A 20,012-nucleotide genomic window follows, 5' to 3' on the forward strand; every position below is an offset into this window, starting at 1 on the left:
CTACAATGTAGTGTGTCATGACTGTCATCAGTACCTTATCATATTACATCTTTCAATTTACTATAATCTCTGTCTGCACATTGATTTCTAACGTCTTCAGATTGTTTGAAGTAGAGTAATGATTCATCTGCTGTCTACTAAAGCATGTACATGCTCATGAAGCATGCCATTCTCACCAAGTATAGATGTAACTGCCTATGTTGCCACACATGCCATTCTCACCAAGTATAGATGCGACTGCCTGTGTTGCCACACATGCCGGCATGTCAGTAGCCTGCAGATTTTGGAGGCATGTCACGGCCTGCCGACAACAGCCATGAAAATGTCCAATGTTGCCCTTCTGCTTGGTTTAGATGTCATGATCCAGATGTTTTGCTTACACTGGTCACCACGAGTAGAGAGGTTCTGCAAAACGAAAATGCGTACAAACTTTCGCTCCACGTCATGAAGTGAGAAACTTTCCACGAACTTTCGCAACTTTGGACGCGAAACTTGCAGGGAACGCGAAAAAAGGGAAATTTCGTGAGATCGGATCATGGCGTACGTGCGCTTGGCAGGTGCAAACTACGAAAATGTGCAGAACACAAAGTTCGTGCGAAAATTCGTACACATTTTTGCAAGGCCTGTCGCGAAAATTCGTACACATTTTCGTTTTGCAGAACCTCTCTAGTGTTACAATAGCTCCCTCCTAAGGTGCTAAGTGAAATCATCATCTGTCTCGGGAAAAATAGGAAAAGTCAGTCTGAGTCTCACTCAGACTGCGAGATTTGTGCCGCATGTGTGTGTGTGTATACTGGGGTTACTATGAATTGGGGCCCAGGGGTTCCCCCCCCCCCCCCCCCCCCCCCCCCGATGCATTTTATTTCATTTATCCTACTCATAGGAATGGGTTTGCTCCCACACTGGAGCTCGCGCTATTCCGCCGACTTGACTTGACACTTGACTGACTCGCGACTTTCATCCAGCGCACACCAGAAGTCCATCGAACCTTCGACTCGGCAAACCTGCAAGAAAGCACCACTCCCTGCTCAATACACAGTGTTTTGGGGAATTCACCCCTCATCAGTTGAGCTTGAGTAGGCTGAGGAAGATTGTGCCTGAAGAGCACCACTTATATAGTGCTCTCCAGGCACAAACATCACTAGGGATACAAACTTACAGAGACGCTCCGTTTCCAGCGCGACAAACACCTCGTGAACACCAGATAGCACCGCGAGTCAGTGTCGCTCCTGGACGGTGAGAACAGAGTGTGGGAGCAAACCCATTCCTAAAATATCATTGCCGAAGTCGCAACCACTATTTATCCTACTCATATTTGGCGAAATAAAATGACGTGGCAACACTGGACTGCCCAAGCAAGGGATGAAAACCTGTGATCGGTACGCTGCTGCGTGTGGCTTGAATCGATGCTGCTTTCACCGGTCAAGCCAAACCGTGCACAGCCATTACTGTCCACGTTGTACATGTTTTAAAAGTGCAGTCCTTCACCTGGATGAAACCACTCATGTGGATTCTCTAGTCAGCGGGTATTCAGAAGTTCCTCTTCTACCCATCTGAAATAGTAGTGACCTGTGTTGTTCAGTCATACAATTGCATGTTACAATAATTGTATTGTTACTATAGTTACTGTACTAATGATATTAGTACTTAGTAGTAGTAGTGCAACTGTAGCCTGTCAGGTCTACAGGTATGTAGATTTAGGTTTGCTTCATGAGTTCATGTTATGGTGTTGTTGAATGCAGAGAACAGTCTAATGATTTCCCTTGGTTAGAAGAGCACGAGCAGGACTTTGCGCAGAAGGTGAGTTGAGACACACGTATATCGGACTCGGACAGTCAAGAATAGATACGTTTCCAACAATGTGCAACTTTGCGTTATGGAGTCTCCGACGGAGAAAACTCACATCACATGCTCCAAGTATCGAGCAGCACTGCACATGTACGTACAACATAGGCCAGCGCAGTCCTGATATCTGCTATGATTTCCCGTGCGTGGATGCACAGCACTCGAAGCACCCGGCCCATCTTGGGGTGTCAACACACGCCCGCATCCACGGCTCTCAGTCTCGACCGCATCGGCCAGCACATGGGCAAGGCGGTGAGCCACCTGATCGTCATCACGTGAAGACTCTAAAAGCTTCTCCATCACCAAGAGTCTAAGAAGAAAATATCCTAGGCTTTTCTTGTTCGAGCATGAAAAAGACCTGAGAGGGCCTTGGATGAGCTGCATCAAATACAGCTTCATTAGAATATTCAACTTTTAAAGATGCTGTGTTCGAGCATGAAATCGTGTAAATCGCGAGGGCTAGACATAGTTATATCTCACCGGAAACTCCGACATGCAATGATGCTGATGACTCGCTTAAGCTGAGTGGTTTCTGTCAGGGAGTGCTATTTTACTACTCTATTGGTCACTGAAAACAGGCTGGGAACGTAAAACGTGAACGCTACACCACTGGATGTGAGTTTTCGCAGTCGGCGGCCCCCAAAGCAACGGCGCCATACAGAGTTACACACTCTTGGGAGCTTATTTACTCTTGGTAGAATCCTACTCTGAAGTGTGTGTGTGTGCTGGAGAGTGTGTGGCTAATTCTGTGTATTCTACAACTGAGTGTTCATTGTTCTGTATTCATCAGGCGGATGAGTTTGAGAGTGTGCGGCTATTCCTGTACATTCCCCAACTGAGTGCCCATTGTTCTGCTCCCACCAGGAGTATGAGTTTCACAAGGACAATGAGTTTCTCGATCACACCAACCCACTAGAGGAGGGTCTCAAGAAACTGCAGGAAGGCGATCTTGCCAGTGCTATCCTGTACTTTGAAGCTGAGGTGAGTCGGTTGTCTTTGTTTTCACTGTTCAGTATGCCTCACCAGCCCATGCTGAGGCGAGTCGCTCGTCTTTGTTTTACTATGCTTCAGCAGCACATGCTGAGGTGAGTCCGTCTTGTTTTCAGTATGCCTCACCAGCCCATATGCTATGCCCTGAACTAAGCCTTCACTATTAAAACTTACTTGGAAGTCGCCGTGTACTTTGCAATCAAGAAGCTAGTGGAATGTTGGATGTGGTGCACGGTGTTCATGTTTGGTAAGCGCCGGCTACAGCGGAGTAACCCTCACTGTCACTAATGTGCTCCGTAACTTATGTCTGTGATGATGTATGTTGTGTTTTTGCTGCTGCTGCTGCTGCTGCTGCTGCTGCTGCTGCTGTTGTTGTTGTTGTTATTGTTGTTGTTGTTGTTGTTGTTGTTGTTGTTGTTGTTGTTGTTGTTGTTGTTGTTGTTGTTGTTGTTGTTGTTGTTGTTGTTGTTGTTGTTGTTGTTGTTGTTGTTGCTGTTGTTGTTGTTGTTGTTGTTGTTGTTGTTGTTGTGTGTTATTGTGTGTCGTGTGTGTGTGTGTGTGTTGTTGTTGGTGTTGTGTGTTATTTTGTGTTATTGTGTGGCGTGAAGGTCAAAGCACGGCCGGACAGCATACAGGTTAGTCCAGTGTAGTGTAGGATGATCTTGCCAGCAACACATTTGCTTTTGGTGCTGCACTACTTGCTTTGGTGCTGCACTACTTTTTTGAGCTGTGCACGTCGCACTTCTACTGTCACGCCGTGACCGCCACATTCTCTTTGCTGTGGTGGTGGCCAATACTGGGAAGTTGAGACATGAGAAAAATAATTGTGAAAATGCTTAAACCTTGAAACCTTGCCTTTAAGCTGGCACATGTAATGAAGTGTGTGGATGCGTGCGTATGTGTTCACATGCGTGAGTCTGTGTGAGAAAGATTTTCTAGCTCCTAGCTCTTGTTTCATTCTCTTGGGTGTTTACCAACAGCCAGTGCATGCCGGAGTATATAGTGCGGTGTGTGTGTGTGTGTCTGTCTGTTTGTCTGTCTGTCTGTCTGCCTATGTATGCCTGTGTCTGTCTGTCTGTGTCCGTCTGTGTCTGTCTGTGTCTGTCTGTCTGTCTGCGTGTGTCTGTGTGAGAAAGATTCTCTATCTCCTAGCTCTTCTTTCGTTCTCCTGGCTGGTTACTAGTACTAACAGCCAGTGCATGTCGGAGTATGTGGTGTGGCGTGTGTGTCAAAAGATGAAGAATAAAATGAAAAGTGGGATTCACTGGCCAGAAAAAAGCCACTTCAATCAGCTACTAAACCCAGCACAAGTTACTATGTGTAACACACTGGTAGCTTGGTAGCTATCATCGCTTCGTCGATGGGTATGTGTAAGTGTAAGTGTGTGTATGTGCCCATGTGTGTGTGCTTGTGTGTACGTGTGTGTGCGCGTGCGCGCGCGCGTGTGTGTGTGTGTGTGATTACATGCCTGGTGTGTATCTTTCAGGGCTGGCAGTATCTTGGGACAACTCTAGCAAACAATGAACAGGAACCTGAGGCCATCATTGCCCTCAAGAAGTATGTATACATCTGCATTCCTGTATTGCTGCTGACTTGCTGTTGGTCTTTGAATGTAACCATTGCTAGAGATGGTACAATGCTTCTGTCAAAAATGATTTACCTGCTTAAATCCCTCATCACCCACTCATGACAGGTGGATTTCATGTGGTAGTCTGAGTGAGTCTTTGTTAAATTAAGATTGCTGCTCTTGGCTTTGTCCGTCTAATCACAGGTGTTTATCTTTGGAGAGTGGCAATTTGACTGCACTTATGACATTGGCAGTTGGTCTCACCAATGAGAACTACCCTTTGCAAGTAAGTGCTATTTTTTGGTTTTTCATTTTCGATTTTCTTCTCCGGTAGAATTTTCCATCTTGTCTCTCCTTCCTCACGCAGAAACAACAAAAGTTCAGCCATCAGCACGCCAAGAAAAAAACACTTGCTGACCTCTGATTGGCTAAGGGCAGTTAGCCAATCATTTCAGGTTCAGGTGTGAAGTTCAGAGCAAGGATAGGTCATAAAAGTAATCGTTCCAGGAGGGGAAGGTGGTCTGGGTGTGGGATAGCTAGGTGTGGGATGAGCGCACACACACACAGAGCACGCAGAGACAGAGCACGCAGAGACAAAGCACGCAGAGACAGAGCACGCGGAGAGAGAGCAGGCAGAGACAGAGCACGCGGAGAGAGAGCATGCGGAGAGAGAGCACGCAGAGACAGAGCACGCGGAGACAGAGCACGCGGAGAGAGAGAGAGAGAGAGAGAGAGAGAGAGAGAGAGAGAGAGAGAGAGAGAGAGAGAGAGAGAGAGAGAGAGAGAGAGAGAGAGAGAGAAGAGAGAAAGAGAGAGCATGCAGAGAGAACCCACAGAGCATCCGTGAATACTGGCTGTGCGAGCTCAGTAATGGGTGTTACTTGGGGTTTCTCAGTTTCTAAAAAGATACGGTGTGATATCATTTTAGAGTGAAACCCTGAGTAGCAATCATTACTGAGCTCGCACAGCCTATATTCATGGATGCTCTGTGTGTTCTCTCTCTCTCTCTCTCTCTCTCTCTCTCTCTCTCTCTCTCTCTCTCTCTCTCTCTCTCTCTCTCTCTCTCTCTCTCTCTCTCTCTCTCTCTCTCTCTCTCTCTCTCTCTCTCTCTCTCTCTCTCTCTCTCTTTCTGTTTCTCTCTCTCTCTCTTTCTCTCTTTCTCTTTCTCTCTCTCTCTCTCTCTCTCTCTCTCTCTCTCTCTCTCTCTCTCTCTCTCTCTCTCTCTCTCTCTCTCTCTCTCTCTCTCTCTCTCTCTCTCTCTCTCCCTGTGCTCTCTGTATGCTTTCTCTGTGCTCCCTGTGCTCTCCCCGCATGCTCTCCCCGAGTGCTCTCCCCGCATGTTCTCCCCGAGTGCTCTCCCTGCTCCCTGCATGCTCTCCCCGCGTGCTTATCCCGCATGCTCTCCCCGAGTGCTCTCCCCGCATGCTCTCCCCGCATGCTCTCCGCGAGTGCTCATCCCGCATGCTTTCCCCGAGTGCTCTCCCCCCGTGAGCTCTTCATGAACATGTATGTGTTCTTGTTCTCTCCGTTTGTTCTCCTTGTGCGTTCACCTGGTGTGTTCTCCCTGTGTGTTGTCTCTGTGTGTTGTCTCCCTGTGTGTGTGTATGTGTGTATGTGTGTATGTGTGTATACATGTATGTGTGTGTGTGTTTGTGTATGTGTATGTGTGTGTGTATGTGGGTGTGGGTGTTTTCTTTGCTGCAGGCATGTGATACTCTATGTGAATGGGTAAAAGCTAATCCTGCGTAAGCGATGCTCTCTCAAGAAAGAATTATCATTTTATTACTACGAGCCTATACCGTCAACAGGGTTCTAGCCAGGTCAAAATAGTAGGGGGGGGGGGGGGGGGGGGGGGGCAGGGAAAACAGTTGCCGCGTAACCCATTTTTTCCATTTTCCAAAATTGTCTTGCCATGCAAAAAATGCAACGCACGGGAGCGAACCCTCGACTTCACCTCCGACTACAGTCCATTCATAAAAAGATGCACCCTGGCTCTGGCGAGCTCCCGTTTTTGGCGATTTTATCGTACATAGTGCAGTTCCGCGAGATTTGAAACTTGATAGGTGGTCCAAAACAAGCGCCCCCTACCTTCCTTTGGCTAGAACCCTGTGTCAAGTACAGTTTATTGTGCCCCCTGTCGTTTTCTACTTGTGCAGCGACTTTGTTTTTTGTTGGTCTTTTGTTTTACTATGAAAATATGAAGAAATGGTGTAGGGAAAAAATATGGATTCAAACAAGTTTCCGTACAACACTCATCAGGAATCGTCGTTGTACTAAAGGACACTGAAACAAAAATTGAACTATTATAGAAAATCTAAGTTAGAGAAATAACACTAAGAGCAACAGCTGTGAAATTTACAAGTGTGAATTTTAACAATCAAAGCGAGAAATGAACAAAGGAGAAAGGAAGGAAAGACAACGTGATAACACATAACAGCAGTACATTACACCTAGAACATTAACGGCCGAGCTTGGCCGCACTAAACACGACACGTTACTTGAACAATTTCAACCCAATTATACTATCTTTCTGTACACACAAATTAGGCTTATACAGACGCTGATAGATAGCTTCCAACACTTTTAACTGTAGTCCATAACCATGACGACCACGGCACAATACAGTGAACGAAGAGTCGGAATACGAATTGCAACAATCAGGACTAGCTAGCAGATGATTGTACACTGAAGACCACGAAACCTACGCACAACACTAACACTCTCACCGGCACTCTCACCATCACTCCCATCACTGCTCTCCGACTCACTGCTCCCTCCGCCGTCCGTTCCATCCTCCTCTTTGTGTGTACAGAAAGATAGTATAATTGGGTTGAAATTGTTCAAGTAACGTGTCGTGTTTAGTGCGGCCAAGCTCGGCCGTTAATGTTCTAGGTGTAATGTACTGCTGTTATGTGTTATCACGTTGTCTTTCCTTCCTTTCTCCTTTGTTCATTTCTCGCTTTGATTGTTAAAATTCACACTTGTAAATTTCACAGCTGTTGCTCTTAGTGTTATTTCTCTAACTTAGATTTTCTATAATAGTTCAATTTTTGTTTCAGTGTCCTTTAGTACAACGACGATTCCTGATGAGTGTTGTACGAAAACTTGTTTGAATCCATATTTTTTCCCTACACCATTTCTTCATATTTTCATCGTTTTATTGCACATCGTCTCCACCGTTTTTGTTTTACTACTTCAAGTACTTTTGTTTTACTGCACGTGGCGCTCTTGATCTAATCCATGCCCCAAACAAGCTTGGAAGCGACATGCATCGTAGCATGGGAGTGCAGATCAACAGTACTTTCAAAACGGTTCTTTATCTTCCAGCTACATTGTACTTCAAAGTAGCAAAAACTGCCCGTTGTAACTGTGGCTAATCTAGGACACAACACATACATCGTCTATCATAATTATAAATGAGATTTAGCTGCCTGCAAGTTTCTAGAATGACTGTGGCAACAATACCTTTACCTTACTCTTGCACTGTAGCCACAGCTCTTCAATGTGTCTGAAAGCAGGAACAACGTGTTGCTGTTGTCACTGTGTGTGTGTGCGTGCGTGCGTGCGTGCGTGCGTGTGCGTGCGTGTGTGTGCGTGCGTGCGTGCGCGCGCGTGCGCGTGTGCGTGTGTGTGTGTGTGTGTGTGTGTGTGTGTGTGTGTGTGTGTGTGTGTGTGTGTGTGTGTGTGTGTGGATGACTGAATGTTACTGTACTGTACATGTTGCGGCGATGTTTCCTGGTGTAGATATTCCCACCTTGCTGCAACGAGCGCCGACATTCCGGAATCGGCTGATGCTCGGGCAAGTAGCTTAATGTCACAGTAAGCAATGAAAGTAGGCTATCAACTGTTTTTAAGAAGCAACGACAATTACCGGCGAGTCTCTTGTGTGCCCAGTTAGAACACTCTTTAGAGGATAGTTATGAAAACCCAAGCTCCCTTGGGCATGTACTTTGATTTGCGTATCCAGTCATACCATACAGGCTGGTGCCATCTCATCATCAGCCAAGTATCCATGCAGCAATTGTTGGTATTGTATAGTACTCTGTTACACTACAGATGAAGTGCAATGCTCAATGTCCAGTCTAGTAGTTTCTCAATCTGTCTGCATGCTGCACTCAATGGTATTGAGCAAGTGCACTTTGGGCACACGACTAGCGTATGAATGGTTCCAGTAAATGTAGTGCTGTAAGGCAAAGGTTGTTGATACTTTGTAGTACAGTGTGCTTTGCACTGCTGTCCTCAGGCCACCTCTCATGGCACAGTGCATGCTTTGAAGCACTGAAGTGAACTATTGATAGTCTATGCGATTGTGGCTTTGTTTTTTTCCCTCTTTTCTAGCTGGGCGTGTGTTTACGTGCACTGCACCCCCGGCACCTGTCCAGCAACGTTATCCCCACTGATGTCTAGCCGTAGGGTGTTGCACTGCACACCTACCTGTCCAGCAACGTTATCCCCACTGATGTCTAGCCGTAGGGTGTTTTTACAGTGTGTGTTGGTTTCGGTTTGACTATTTGTTGTTTGCAGATCTAAATTCCAGCATGCCCAGCAGCTATTTCTGGATGCAGCGCGCATTTCACCAGATAAACTGGATGCAGATGTCCAGGTACTTGATTTTGATTTCACCAATAATCACAACACCATAAAGTACCGCCGCGTTGTCATGGTCGTGTTTTAGAGGACGGGTCTTGTCCACAGGTCATACTACACGTATACTTTGTACACGTATTGCACATTGTGCAGTCAATCCGTTTACTTTTGAGCGGTTGCAAGCTCCACACAAGAACATTCTAAGAGGGACCTTAGTTAGTTAAACAGGCCACGGTCTTGAGAGACATAAGCATAGGCATTGGTGTTGTGTGCACGCATGCACACGTGTATAGTTACAATTGTGTTTTGTGACAGTCTGTATGCGTGGATCCATAAGTGTGGGATTCTCCAAGTTTAAACGATGTCTGGAGTTCGAAGAGATTAAGAGCTTCAGAGAATCTCCAAAGGTCTTGTAGTCTTTTGGCTCCTGATCACGATGGTGTACTTTATTTTCCCTGCGATGACTGGAAATGGGTGAAAAACTTGAAAAGAAGGTCCCCAGAATTGTCCCGAAGTACCGAATGACGTCACGCCGGACTTGACCTTCACGCGTACATTTGTCGTCAAAAACGAAGTCCAGCCCATGTGCTGGACCTGGACCACTTGGTGATTTCTTTCTTCGTTATAATTATGTTTGTGTGTTTGTGTGTGTGTGTGTGTGTGTGTGTGTGTGTGTGTGTGTGTGTGTGTGTGTGTGTGTGTGTGTGTGTATGTGTGTGTATGTATGTGTGTGTGTGTGTGTGTGTGTGTTTGTGTGTTTGTGTGTGTGTGTGTGTGTATGTGTGTGCGTGTGCGTGCGTGTGTGCTTGTGCGCAGGTCGGTCTGGGTGTGCTGTTTCATCTGGCTCTGGAGTATGATAAGGCTATCGACTGTTTTACGGCTGCAGTACATGCTCAACCTGATGTGAGTGTTGTGTGTGTTCGGTGCTTCTCAATTTCCCTGTAGACCATTGTAATGGTGCTTGGTATACATATACCGGTTGTTGATTTGTGGCTAGAGGACTTGATGAATGTCTCTAAAGTCTAAATGAATTCCATTGTAAGTAAGTAATGTACACAATGCTGTAGACAGCAAGCTGTTTTGTACATCTAGGCCTCATCAGTACAGCTACCAGCTTTTTAAGTAAGCCGAGCTACCGGCCATGGTGCAAAGGTGGCACCACAGACATTGATGTATGGGTTATATCAAACCTGTCCTTTGTTCTGTTTTGCCGCAGTCACACTGTTCTCATTATGCTTTGCCTGCCTAGTCCTGTGCTGCGTTAGTAGAAGTCTTGATATTCCATTCTCAGCCCATTCACCCAGGATATTGATCTTTCCATTGAGGTGGTGTGGATCTTTGAGTGATTGTATCCGTACGGGTTTCCTGAATGCATCTGTTTGGTTGTGCACTGAACAGAATGCACACCTTTGGAACAAGCTCGGTGCCACGTTAGCAAACTCAAATCGCAGTGCTGAGGTGAGTGAGAACCATGTGCTGACCATGTCCTTACTGTTACTGACATGCACACGCACACACACGCACACACACGCGCACACACACACACACACACACACACACGCGCGCGTGCGCGCACACACACACACACACACTCTCGCACACACACCGCTCACATCTGCTAAGCTGCCCCCATTGAGAGGGGGTGGGGGAGGGAGTGGATCACATCTTTCCAGTAAAGCATCCGGTTTCATCATGTCATGGCAGATCCTGCTGCTGTCGAAATCTCTCACCACCTGCACACCTGCACACATCCTGTCTATTCTACTGTGTCAACCTGTAGGGCTTGAAAATGGTGGCGTCAAACACAATCAGGCGGTATCAATTTAGTATAAGATTACTACAGTAGAACCTGTCAGGGCGGCCACCTGTCCTTGAGGACCACTACAACCAAGACTGAGGGATGTTATCTCCAGTCAAATGACCCTAGATAAGAAGTCTGAAGACCACCTGTGCATGGGGACCACATTTGTACGGTCACTTGAACGTTCGCCGTAGACAGGTTTAACTTTACCTTTGGATCAACTCCTCTGTAGCTGTTGCAGGGTGGGTGTAGGCAGGTGTGATTTGCAGGTGTGATTTATTTGTTACCAGCAGTGTGTCACCCAACTGAGCTTGTCATGTGAAAGAGTTTGCTTCAAACGTGCAGGAGTCTGCACCGAAATTGGATCCAAAAAGATTGCCGCCAAGTTGATCCCAAAACCAGTGTCGCCGTGGCAGTGACTTAGCACTTTCAAACCTAACCTATGCCAATGCAGGGGGCATCGGAAGGTATTCCACATTAATGGGGCCATCACGAGGTGTGTGTGTGTGTGGGGGGGGATTGGTTTGGAAAATTGGGCCCAAAGAGCCCATATTTTTGTTGCTTCGAAAATCACAAGATTGACGCATCGGTTCCGACGTCCCCTCCCGTCCCCCCCCCCCATCCTATGGTGTCTATTGTCTTGTGCTCTTGTCAGTAATGTTCTTTGAAGTAACTCTTAGAACAACATGTTGTTGTGCATATTTTTCTTGTGCAGGCTGTAGATGCGTATCGACAAGCATTGGCTCTGTCACCAGGCTTCATTCGCTGTCGCTACAACCTCGGTATCAGCTGCATGAACCTCGGTGCACATAAGTGAGTGGCTTTGAGAATGCACGCACCTACTGTGCCCAGTAAACTCAGGCTGGCCTATTCAAGTTGGTCAGGCCATGGCCCGACCAACTGTTGGACCGCCAACAGATGTTATTGCTGATGAGATCATGTGTACCCGCCACATCATACACAAAGTATGAACGACTTTTAGTTAAGTTTAGTAGGGCCGGATGAATCAAAAACTGCTTCCGGCGGTCATGCTAGTCAACCAGCAGCCTTTTATCATCATTAGGGAGGTTTCGCTCTACGTACTAGTATGAAAATATCGTAGGAACTGCACGTAATTCTCATAGGTACAAATCAGCGCTGTTGGGTTTCGCTCTGTGTGATTTTTTCACGACTGCTAAGCATGCCTTATTGCATTGGAGATGCATTGGCTGCATGCGTCCACAGCATGCACCACGAACCGAAACCACGCTCTCCGTTTTGTGTTCCACGTGACGTCTTGTGTTTCGCGCGGCTTGATAAATCCGGAATATCCTGAAAACAATATTTCAAAAAGTCCTACAGAGGACCAAACGTAGGAAAGCGCTTTCCTATGGAAATTCGTGGAGAGATTTACGTATGAACGTTGCCCTCGCTCCCTGGCACGTACAACATAGTACAACATAGTACAACATAGTACAACATAGGGATCATAGGGATGTTTATACGTACTTCAAGCAATTAGTAACTAATTACCAACTTGTAGAGAGAGCGAAACCTCATTCTCATCAATATGCTCCAGAGTACCATGATCACACAGCAATGACGCAACCAAGTCCTTCTCCGCCGTTCGTGTGAAACACTCATCACACTCATCAGACAGTTTCACACGAAACTCTGAGTAACGGCGGAGAATGACTTGGTTGCACTGTTGCTGCTTGTGAATTGTATTACTTGTACAATGTACAATGTACATGTACATGTATAATCTATACATGCATGTACATTGCTGCTCAATAACTGGCTCTGTCCACTGGACATAGAGCACTATACGCAGCCTGAGGACCTTAGACAACTGCCCCAGAATACCAATATGCCCCACGGTATTCTGTTGCTGCTTTGGGTTATTTTGTGGACTACATGTGCATGCAGTTGCTGTGGTTGCCTACATGATGCTGCTGTATGTGTGTGTGTGTGTGTGTGTGTGTGTGTGTGTGTGTGTGTGTGTGTGTGTGTGTGTGTGTGTGTGTGTGTGTGTGTGTGTGTGTGTGTGTGTGTATGTGTGCTTTCCAAGATTCCTTTTGAGTCTCTCTCCCCTCTCCCGGGGAGACCCACGTAACCAGTTTTGGCAGTGAGCAACAAGTACAAGTACAAGTGTGTGTGTATGTGTGTGTGTGTGTGTGTGTGTGTGTGTGTGTGTGTGTGTGTGTGTGTGTGTGTGTGTGTGTGTGCGTGCATGCGTGCGTGTGTGCACCATATGCCCTACTTACACTGGTGGCAAGTTTCAAGCTAGCACTGACGTTCTCAAATCCTGGTCTCTTTTTTCTTGTCGTGTCCGTCTTGCTAGGGAAGCATCGGAGCATTTTGTCAGCTCCCTCGACCAGCAGCGACAGGGACGTGCACTTGATGGGCAACGCTCGACAATGTCAGACAGTATATGGAGAACACTTCGCACGTGCTTGGTGCTTCTAGGCGGCGACCGTAATCTCCTGCGTCTGGCTGACGATTTCGACCTGGATGGTCTGATCAAGGAGATGGGTATTCAGCGCATCTAACTTATTACTATGATTTTGACCTGGATGGTCTGATCAATTAGATGGGTATTCAGCGCATCTAACTTCTCACTATAGAGCCATAACGATGACCGACATGTGCTGGTCGTCTACTTCTTCTCTGGCTCTTCGCATAGTTCCACTGCTGGGTACAGTGGAACACCTGACCACCTTCATGTGTGGGTAGCACTGTAGATTGATGCTTAATTTTAAAACACTCTATTTCGAAGATTACCCCTCTATAGTGGTAGACTAGTGCTGGCTCACTTAATTCTGGCTGTCTTGCTTGCATACAGCCTGTTATAATGACTTATAGAATGTGTTGTAAACTTGTAATTTACCAATTTCATTGCAAAAATGTCCCGAATGGTGTGCACACAAGCGCGAAGGAGGCGCATGTAGAGTGACGTATGCTTCCTGGAGATGTACTGCTAGGTACTGCAAGTGTGTTATGCCACAACGTTCACGGCATGTCCCACACCACTCAGCATCTTGCAGGGCACAGGCGATACTATCCGATAGGCATGCGTATTTGTCTGTCGTTTGAATGTTATCCACCTACCGATACATGTACTTTTTGACTTGAAGTACACACGTCATGTACAAGATCATGTGAGGGCGGGAGCCATGGCCCATGTATAAAAAATTTATACACATGATTATTTACTGGTGCAGTGATGGTGATATTATTGTGGATGGGCAGTATCGGCTACCGCGAGCAAAATGTGAAAAGTTCCGGTCAGGGAGTACCGGTATTTTACGACTCCCTGGTTCCGGTCAGTTTCATATCAGCTCCGCTCAGTAACTCACAATGATCATATCTCCCCCCCCCCCCCCCTGTTCAAGAACGATTGAAATCAGTATGGGGCGAGGTCCGAGGTACACATGTACACAACCAGTAAAAGCCCATTTTTTACAACTCTTTCGCATGCACGATGTATGGCGACGGAAGAAAAAAAAAGAGCGTGCTCCCAGCAGGGCTCGAACCTGCGACATTCGCGTTATTAGCACGACGCTCTAACCAACTGAGCTATGGGAGCTCATACCATTGAAGAGTAGATGAAGCAAGATAGAGATCAGCACTGACATACCCACTACAGCTGTAATACTATCGGTAGATCTACATCATGCATGAGGAAGAGAATCTCCGCGTGTGGATTTTACATGATTATTTTTTTACGATCATTGTAGTGCTGGTATTTTGTATTTGCCGCGGTCAAGTCTTGCTGGATTTATATTCCGCCCAGTAGGCCTACGATTGGGAATAGGTTCTCCCTCTTGTACTCAGGTCTTGATGACGAGTCCCAGCGCGACACCTACTAGTATCTGATCTGCTTCATCAATCCGTTGCTCGGATGATCATCACAAGTAAAGTTACGTGCATTCTTTTCAAGCGCAATGTTTGCTTAGCCTACTTCGAGAAGCTACATACCGGTATACATGTACGAAGTTGCGAACAGAATTATGCAATCAAAGAGGTGGGAACCAAGTTAGAGAGACACCGCACACAGCAGGTAGAAGAAAATTAATTTAATGTCGTTGGATACGTCCATCCTGATCCGAAGTATCTCTGCCTCTGGAGAATAAAAATAGTACTGTGGTATGAATGTTAAAAAGTAATATGTGCAAATGGGCATGGGAGATTTCGATAAATCAATATCATTCGCTCAAAAAAGGCTGATGTAAAAGTCGAGGGACAGGGAGCTGGTTTGTACAAAACTTGCTGATGTTATTAAAGGACATAGGTGAGTACGTCAAAGATATGCTATCACAATGCCGGCAGAGGATAGAGTTTGTGCCTAAAGCGTTCAAAGCACCGCTGGCTGCAGGCTCCAGTCTCAATCGGCTCTCCGTATTGATCTTGGTTGCGCTGCACGCTGGCAGCAACTCCCTTGAATGTATGCACAGTCAGACAAGAGAGCCCGTTCAGAAATATCGGCCGACCACACTCGCAACTCAGTGCTGACTTGAGGTAGGAGTGGATGAGCCATGGGAGTTGATTGTGCACAACAGCAATCCTACAAAACAAGAACAAATTGAAGCAAAATGAAAAATGGGGAAAAAGAAGAAAAAAAAGTCTCACACTCGCAGTGAACAGGATTCGAACCTGTGCGGGCAGAGCCCAATTGATTTCTAGTCAATCGCCTTAACCACTCGGCCACCACTGCATTGGTAGCCTCATGACTGAATTTGTGAGGCATTGTCATTGAGGAGAGCTTCTTGAGGTGTGTGTGTGTGTACGTGTGTGTTCAAATGTCACTGAAAGGAATCCCGTGCTCACTCACCTGTTGCAAACCACTGCTGTGGCTGCCAGGTCCATCAGAGATGGAACAGTCCAGGTGTTTGGTGGAGGCCAGTTTCGACGGCTGAGCATGACTGGATCGAAGAGAACTCCCGCCATGGAGAGCTCCTCCATGCGCAGCATTGTCAACGACTTGGGAAGATACTGTGCATTGCAGTGAATACAACAATACAAAGCAATTTTTATAGCTACACTGGTTGCAGAAGATGGAAATCAGAACCCTGGCAGTTTCCACAGTCAGTTCAGTTATCACACGGGCTGGCATCGGCTTGCTTTGTCTCTCGTGTGTGGTATGCTGTTCTACACGCATCGGATGCGCAAGCGTAGCAGCCATTTCAACACTATGAGAATTGGAAATACATGTACATGCACGTACAGCCATACAATTCCTATACGGTATCTGTGTGCACACACTCGTACATACAATTCCCATACGGTATCTGTGTGCACACACTCCGTACATTTCCCATACGGTATCTGTGTGCACACACTCCGTACATTTTCCTATCTGCAGAAGATGGGGTCGGATTCAGTCCCTTGCCACCACTGTATCTTCAAGTGCAGAACATTCTTCCATACTAAAACATGCCGTTATGAGTGGGCTGGAGGATCCTTAGTAAAAGAAAATATCTGGACAAACCTTTAGTTGATTATGGCTGATATCAAGACGTCTCAGTTGCTTCAGGTCACCAAGGATGTGAGGCAGTCGTGTTATCTTGCAATGGCTCACATCCAGCACCAGCAGAGCCTTGAACGTGCACAGCATATCAGGCAAGCTGGACATATAATGTAAACACACACCAAACGTAATGCCTGGTTATAGTATTACTAGTATGGTAAGTACAACCCACAGGCCACAGTCAATTGTGAATGGAGGCACAGGAGGTATTAGAAACTTTCCTTGAACTGGGCACTACACAGTGAGACTTTCCTTGAACTGGGCACTACACAGTGACGTCTATGCAATCTTCACTTCCTCAACACCTTTGCTTCCCCAGCGGGGAAGACACGTGCCTAAACCGAAATGTTCAGGGCGGGAATTATCTATACAAATGTTCACACATACACAACCACCACCACGCACACCACACACACACACACACACACACACACACACACACACACACACACACACACACACACACACACACGTGTGTGTGCATGGTACAATGTTGAAATATTGTTGTACAGAACAGCTCCAGGATTGCATCGCAAATACGCATGGCCATCACTTCTTGCCGTCAGGTGTGTACCCAATACACATGTACTGCTGCTGCTGCAGAAACAGCGACTCGTTTACAAGGAGAAATGCAAGCGCTGTCACTTGCACAGCAAATAGTGTACAGTGCACTGCAAATAAGACTACGAGTACAACAACCAGCGTTGGCAATTAATTCCGCTTGAGATCGAAAAAGCAGTTCATCATTGATGTCATTCACCATGAGCCATGGAAGCGAGCTCGGCTATGCCCAGTCTTGTACCGCATTTGCATCACACCTATGACATGATCTATCACACATTGGCAGTTTAAAGACAACAACGAGCTATATTTTACCAACTCATACGCAAAGTTGCGCAGTCTGGTTTACCTTTCAATCGCATTGTTTGACAGGTTCAGATTAATCAAAGATGTAGCCAGGGTAGAGCAACAAAACTCAGGTGGGACTGACGTCAACTTGTTATGGCTCAGGTCCAGCTGTGTCAGGCTTCCTGGCCAAGACATGTCCACAGGCAGGGCAGTAAGGGAATTCTGCATTTTCACAAATGAACACACACACACATAAGCAAATACATGCAAACACACACACACCACACACACACACACACACACACACACACACACACACACACACACACACACACACACACACATACTCACACAGAAAAACTGTTCATGAAAACATCCAGAGTTATTCCATATCAACGCCACCTTGTATAGTCATAGTGCACAGCTACCATACATGTGGTGAACCAGAAATCAAGTCTTATTTGCCACTCCTGCATTACATGAACAATATACCGGTTTGCACATTGGCAGACGAAAAAATGCTTCGGATACGAACTTACCAAGTATTACAGGTCTACCCTCGTTAGTTTTGCCTGTTCCCCTCAGGGTGCATATTATTAGAGCTCCATTGCAACTGGAAACAAATCATGTGCTCCAAGCTAACACTCATATGATAGGCATCGTACAATGGATCAATATCAAGAGGTACAGTGGAGATTGGATATAACAACACTTCTTCGGGAGAGAACAAAACATCACTATATTCGATCTGTCACTAAACCCGATCTTAACAAAGGACTTACTAAGCGACTTGGGCAACAGAATTGTGTCGCTAAACTCAATCTGTCGTTATATCCGATCTCCACTGTAATAAAAAATGAAAGGGTTATTAAATTGTCTGATGGAATGAACCCCTTTGACGCACCTTGGATAGGTCCAGGTAGCGCAGCAAAGCCAAGCGCATGATACGAATATCAATCTCAACGAGCCCGATTGACACTGCGCGGAGTTGCTCCAGGGTCTCAGGAAGCTTGGGCAAGGCGGTACGGTACTCGGCAAAACTGTCTGCCACAAACTTCCGCACTGCTTTCTTAGCCACAGTGAGGTCGGAGAGCGATGCAAGATTCTCGATACGTTTCTGTTTCTCCGGCGGTAGCCGGAGTATGGTGAGAAACTGACACAGTTCTCCTGGTTGTGCCTGCACAGGTAAACACCAAATACAGACGAAGATGACGTCTTGCCAGTGACAAAAACGCGCATGAGCATAAGAGAAATACTTTACCAGGGGAAAAACGAACGCCCTAGTTCAGTGCTTTCAGGAAGCATGCCAATGCACGTGTAATGACAAATCAGGTCCAACTGTGATTTTGAGAACCAAGAAGGCAAACACCACCAGAAACAACTGTGAAAATGTAGAATTCCAATTTTGCATGAACAAACAGATAGACAGACAGATGTCAAGCACGAGCTTAGTTCTCCAAACGATGACACGCCAGCTAGGTCAAGCTAGGAAATCCATAACGTCGTAGATTAGTAGGCAGCCGAGGTAACTCTCCTCCTGCATGTATATATTAACCGTGTCCTCCCGTCAACATCATTCTGAAGAAGATCAATATGGTCGAAACGTTAAAAGACTCGTCAGTATCAAGCCGTTCTCATGTTGTGTGCTTCAGCTACCTTTGGACGAGACAGACAGACAGACACTCATACTGTTCACACTGACAGCAGTGTGAAGTTTCAAGCACTGTACCTCACTAAAGTGAATATCCACCTTGGGATGATGCAGTGAGACCGTAGCACGGCCTTGAGACATGGCAAAACGATGGAACATTGCACGTACGTTGGAAGTTGCCTTCATCGGTCAGGGCATGGCAACATCGTAAAACATGCACACACACACACACACACACACACACACACACACACACACACACACACATGCACACACGCACACACACATGCACACACACATGCACACACACACACACATGCACACACACATGCACACACACATGCACACACACAATTATATTGATCTATGCCGCCGTTATGCCGCTGTTTTGAACTGGCTCTAGACAAGAAGAAATGGCTGATGCTTGTGGACAAATGTGCTGGGCTTGCGTCATATGTTCTAACAATATTGAAATACCTTTTGTTGGCTCGTCTGCCTGAATTTCATTGACAGATGCGTTAAGCCCATGGATCCTTCCATGAGTGACATGCGAACTATTATGCCGCCGTTGTGGCTGTAGCAACCAGTGGTGCGAGAAATACCCAATCTTGCTAGCAACTGCACCTTTGAAGTTTCCCTGGCCTGTAGTCAGATATGTCGCGAATGGGCGTTGCATTACGTAATTTACCACCGTGTGACCATGTGAACTGAGAAAAAATCAATCAATCACATCTAACATTTACCTTGTATCGCGTGCCTTGCTTATTCTTTCCGGAACAAATCTTCAAGTATAGCGGTTGACTGGACACTTCACCACTGGAAGATTTCTTTTCTGGACCGTGGTGTCCCAGGCCAACAGTTGAGTGGCATGGTTTGGGCGAAGCATGGCTTGTGCGAGAGATGTCCACAGACACGACGCTAACTTTGCATGTGAACTTCATTTCTTAACACGAAGGTCGCCCGTCGGGGCCACACTATACCCAACCATTAGTCATGTAGCCATCCGTAATACCGCTCTCATCTTCTTATTTTCTTGACTATTCGTTCAAAGCATTTCTTATTCTCTCTCTCTACTCCTTGAACAATCGCCACTCCGGAAATCGCCACGCCATGCATGATCCCAGTCCAAACAGCTTTTTGAAAAGTAGTGCTGTGGCGGCAACACGTGGGGATTACCCGTGTGTACGTCATAGTCTCCAGGCGCATGCGCTTT

The 20,012-nt window shown here is 46.3% G+C and overlaps 2 protein-coding genes and 2 non-coding genes across 4 annotated transcripts in view; 1 reads left to right on the top strand and 3 right to left on the bottom strand.

Annotated features, from left to right (window-relative positions):
• The window catches only part of LOC135823952 (peroxisomal targeting signal 1 receptor-like), a 52,524-nt gene extending 38,802 nt beyond the window's left edge, over window positions 1-13,722 (top strand). The window contains exons 14-25 of the mRNA XM_065336834.1: window positions 1,743-1,800; window positions 2,710-2,826; window positions 3,444-3,470; window positions 4,322-4,392; window positions 4,607-4,688; window positions 6,107-6,147; window positions 8,147-8,221; window positions 8,927-9,005; window positions 9,806-9,892; window positions 10,388-10,447; window positions 11,506-11,603; window positions 13,114-13,722. Coding sequence (XP_065192906.1) covers window positions 1,743-1,800; window positions 2,710-2,826; window positions 3,444-3,470; window positions 4,322-4,392; window positions 4,607-4,688; window positions 6,107-6,147; window positions 8,147-8,221; window positions 8,927-9,005; window positions 9,806-9,892; window positions 10,388-10,447; window positions 11,506-11,603; window positions 13,114-13,321 — 1,003 coding nt within the window. The 3' untranslated portion in view covers window positions 13,322-13,722. The remainder of the gene's footprint in view (window positions 1-1,742; window positions 1,801-2,709; window positions 2,827-3,443; window positions 3,471-4,321; window positions 4,393-4,606; window positions 4,689-6,106; window positions 6,148-8,146; window positions 8,222-8,926; window positions 9,006-9,805; window positions 9,893-10,387; window positions 10,448-11,505; window positions 11,604-13,113) is intronic.
• A 562-nt stretch (window positions 13,723-14,284) lies between these two features.
• On the bottom strand, window positions 14,285-14,358 carry Trnai-aau (transfer RNA isoleucine (anticodon AAU)). Its single transcript has one exon. It is a non-coding gene; the product is annotated as a tRNA-Ile (tRNA).
• Window positions 14,359-14,648: 290 nt separating this feature from the next.
• Window positions 14,649-19,917, bottom strand: LOC135823963 (leucine-rich repeat protein 1-like). Its single transcript, XM_065336845.1, has 7 exons — window positions 19,543-19,917; window positions 18,878-18,979; window positions 18,053-18,325; window positions 17,210-17,370; window positions 16,261-16,396; window positions 15,604-15,764; window positions 14,649-15,336 (listed from the first exon to the last, which is right to left on the bottom strand). The coding sequence occupies exons 1-7, from the start codon at window positions 19,738-19,740 to the stop codon at window positions 15,087-15,089; spliced, it is 1,281 nt and encodes a 426-aa protein (XP_065192917.1). The 5' UTR covers window positions 19,741-19,917; the 3' UTR covers window positions 14,649-15,086.
• Window positions 15,405-15,486, bottom strand: Trnas-aga (transfer RNA serine (anticodon AGA)). The gene has a single exon. It is a non-coding gene; the product is annotated as a tRNA-Ser (tRNA).
• Window positions 19,918-20,012: the final 95 nt, after the last annotated feature.

The sequence above is a fragment of the Sycon ciliatum genome, chromosome 1, assembly GCF_964019385.1.
Source record: "Sycon ciliatum chromosome 1, ocSycCili1.1, whole genome shotgun sequence".
Classification (NCBI taxonomy): Eukaryota; Metazoa; Porifera; class Calcarea; order Leucosolenida; family Sycettidae; genus Sycon; species Sycon ciliatum.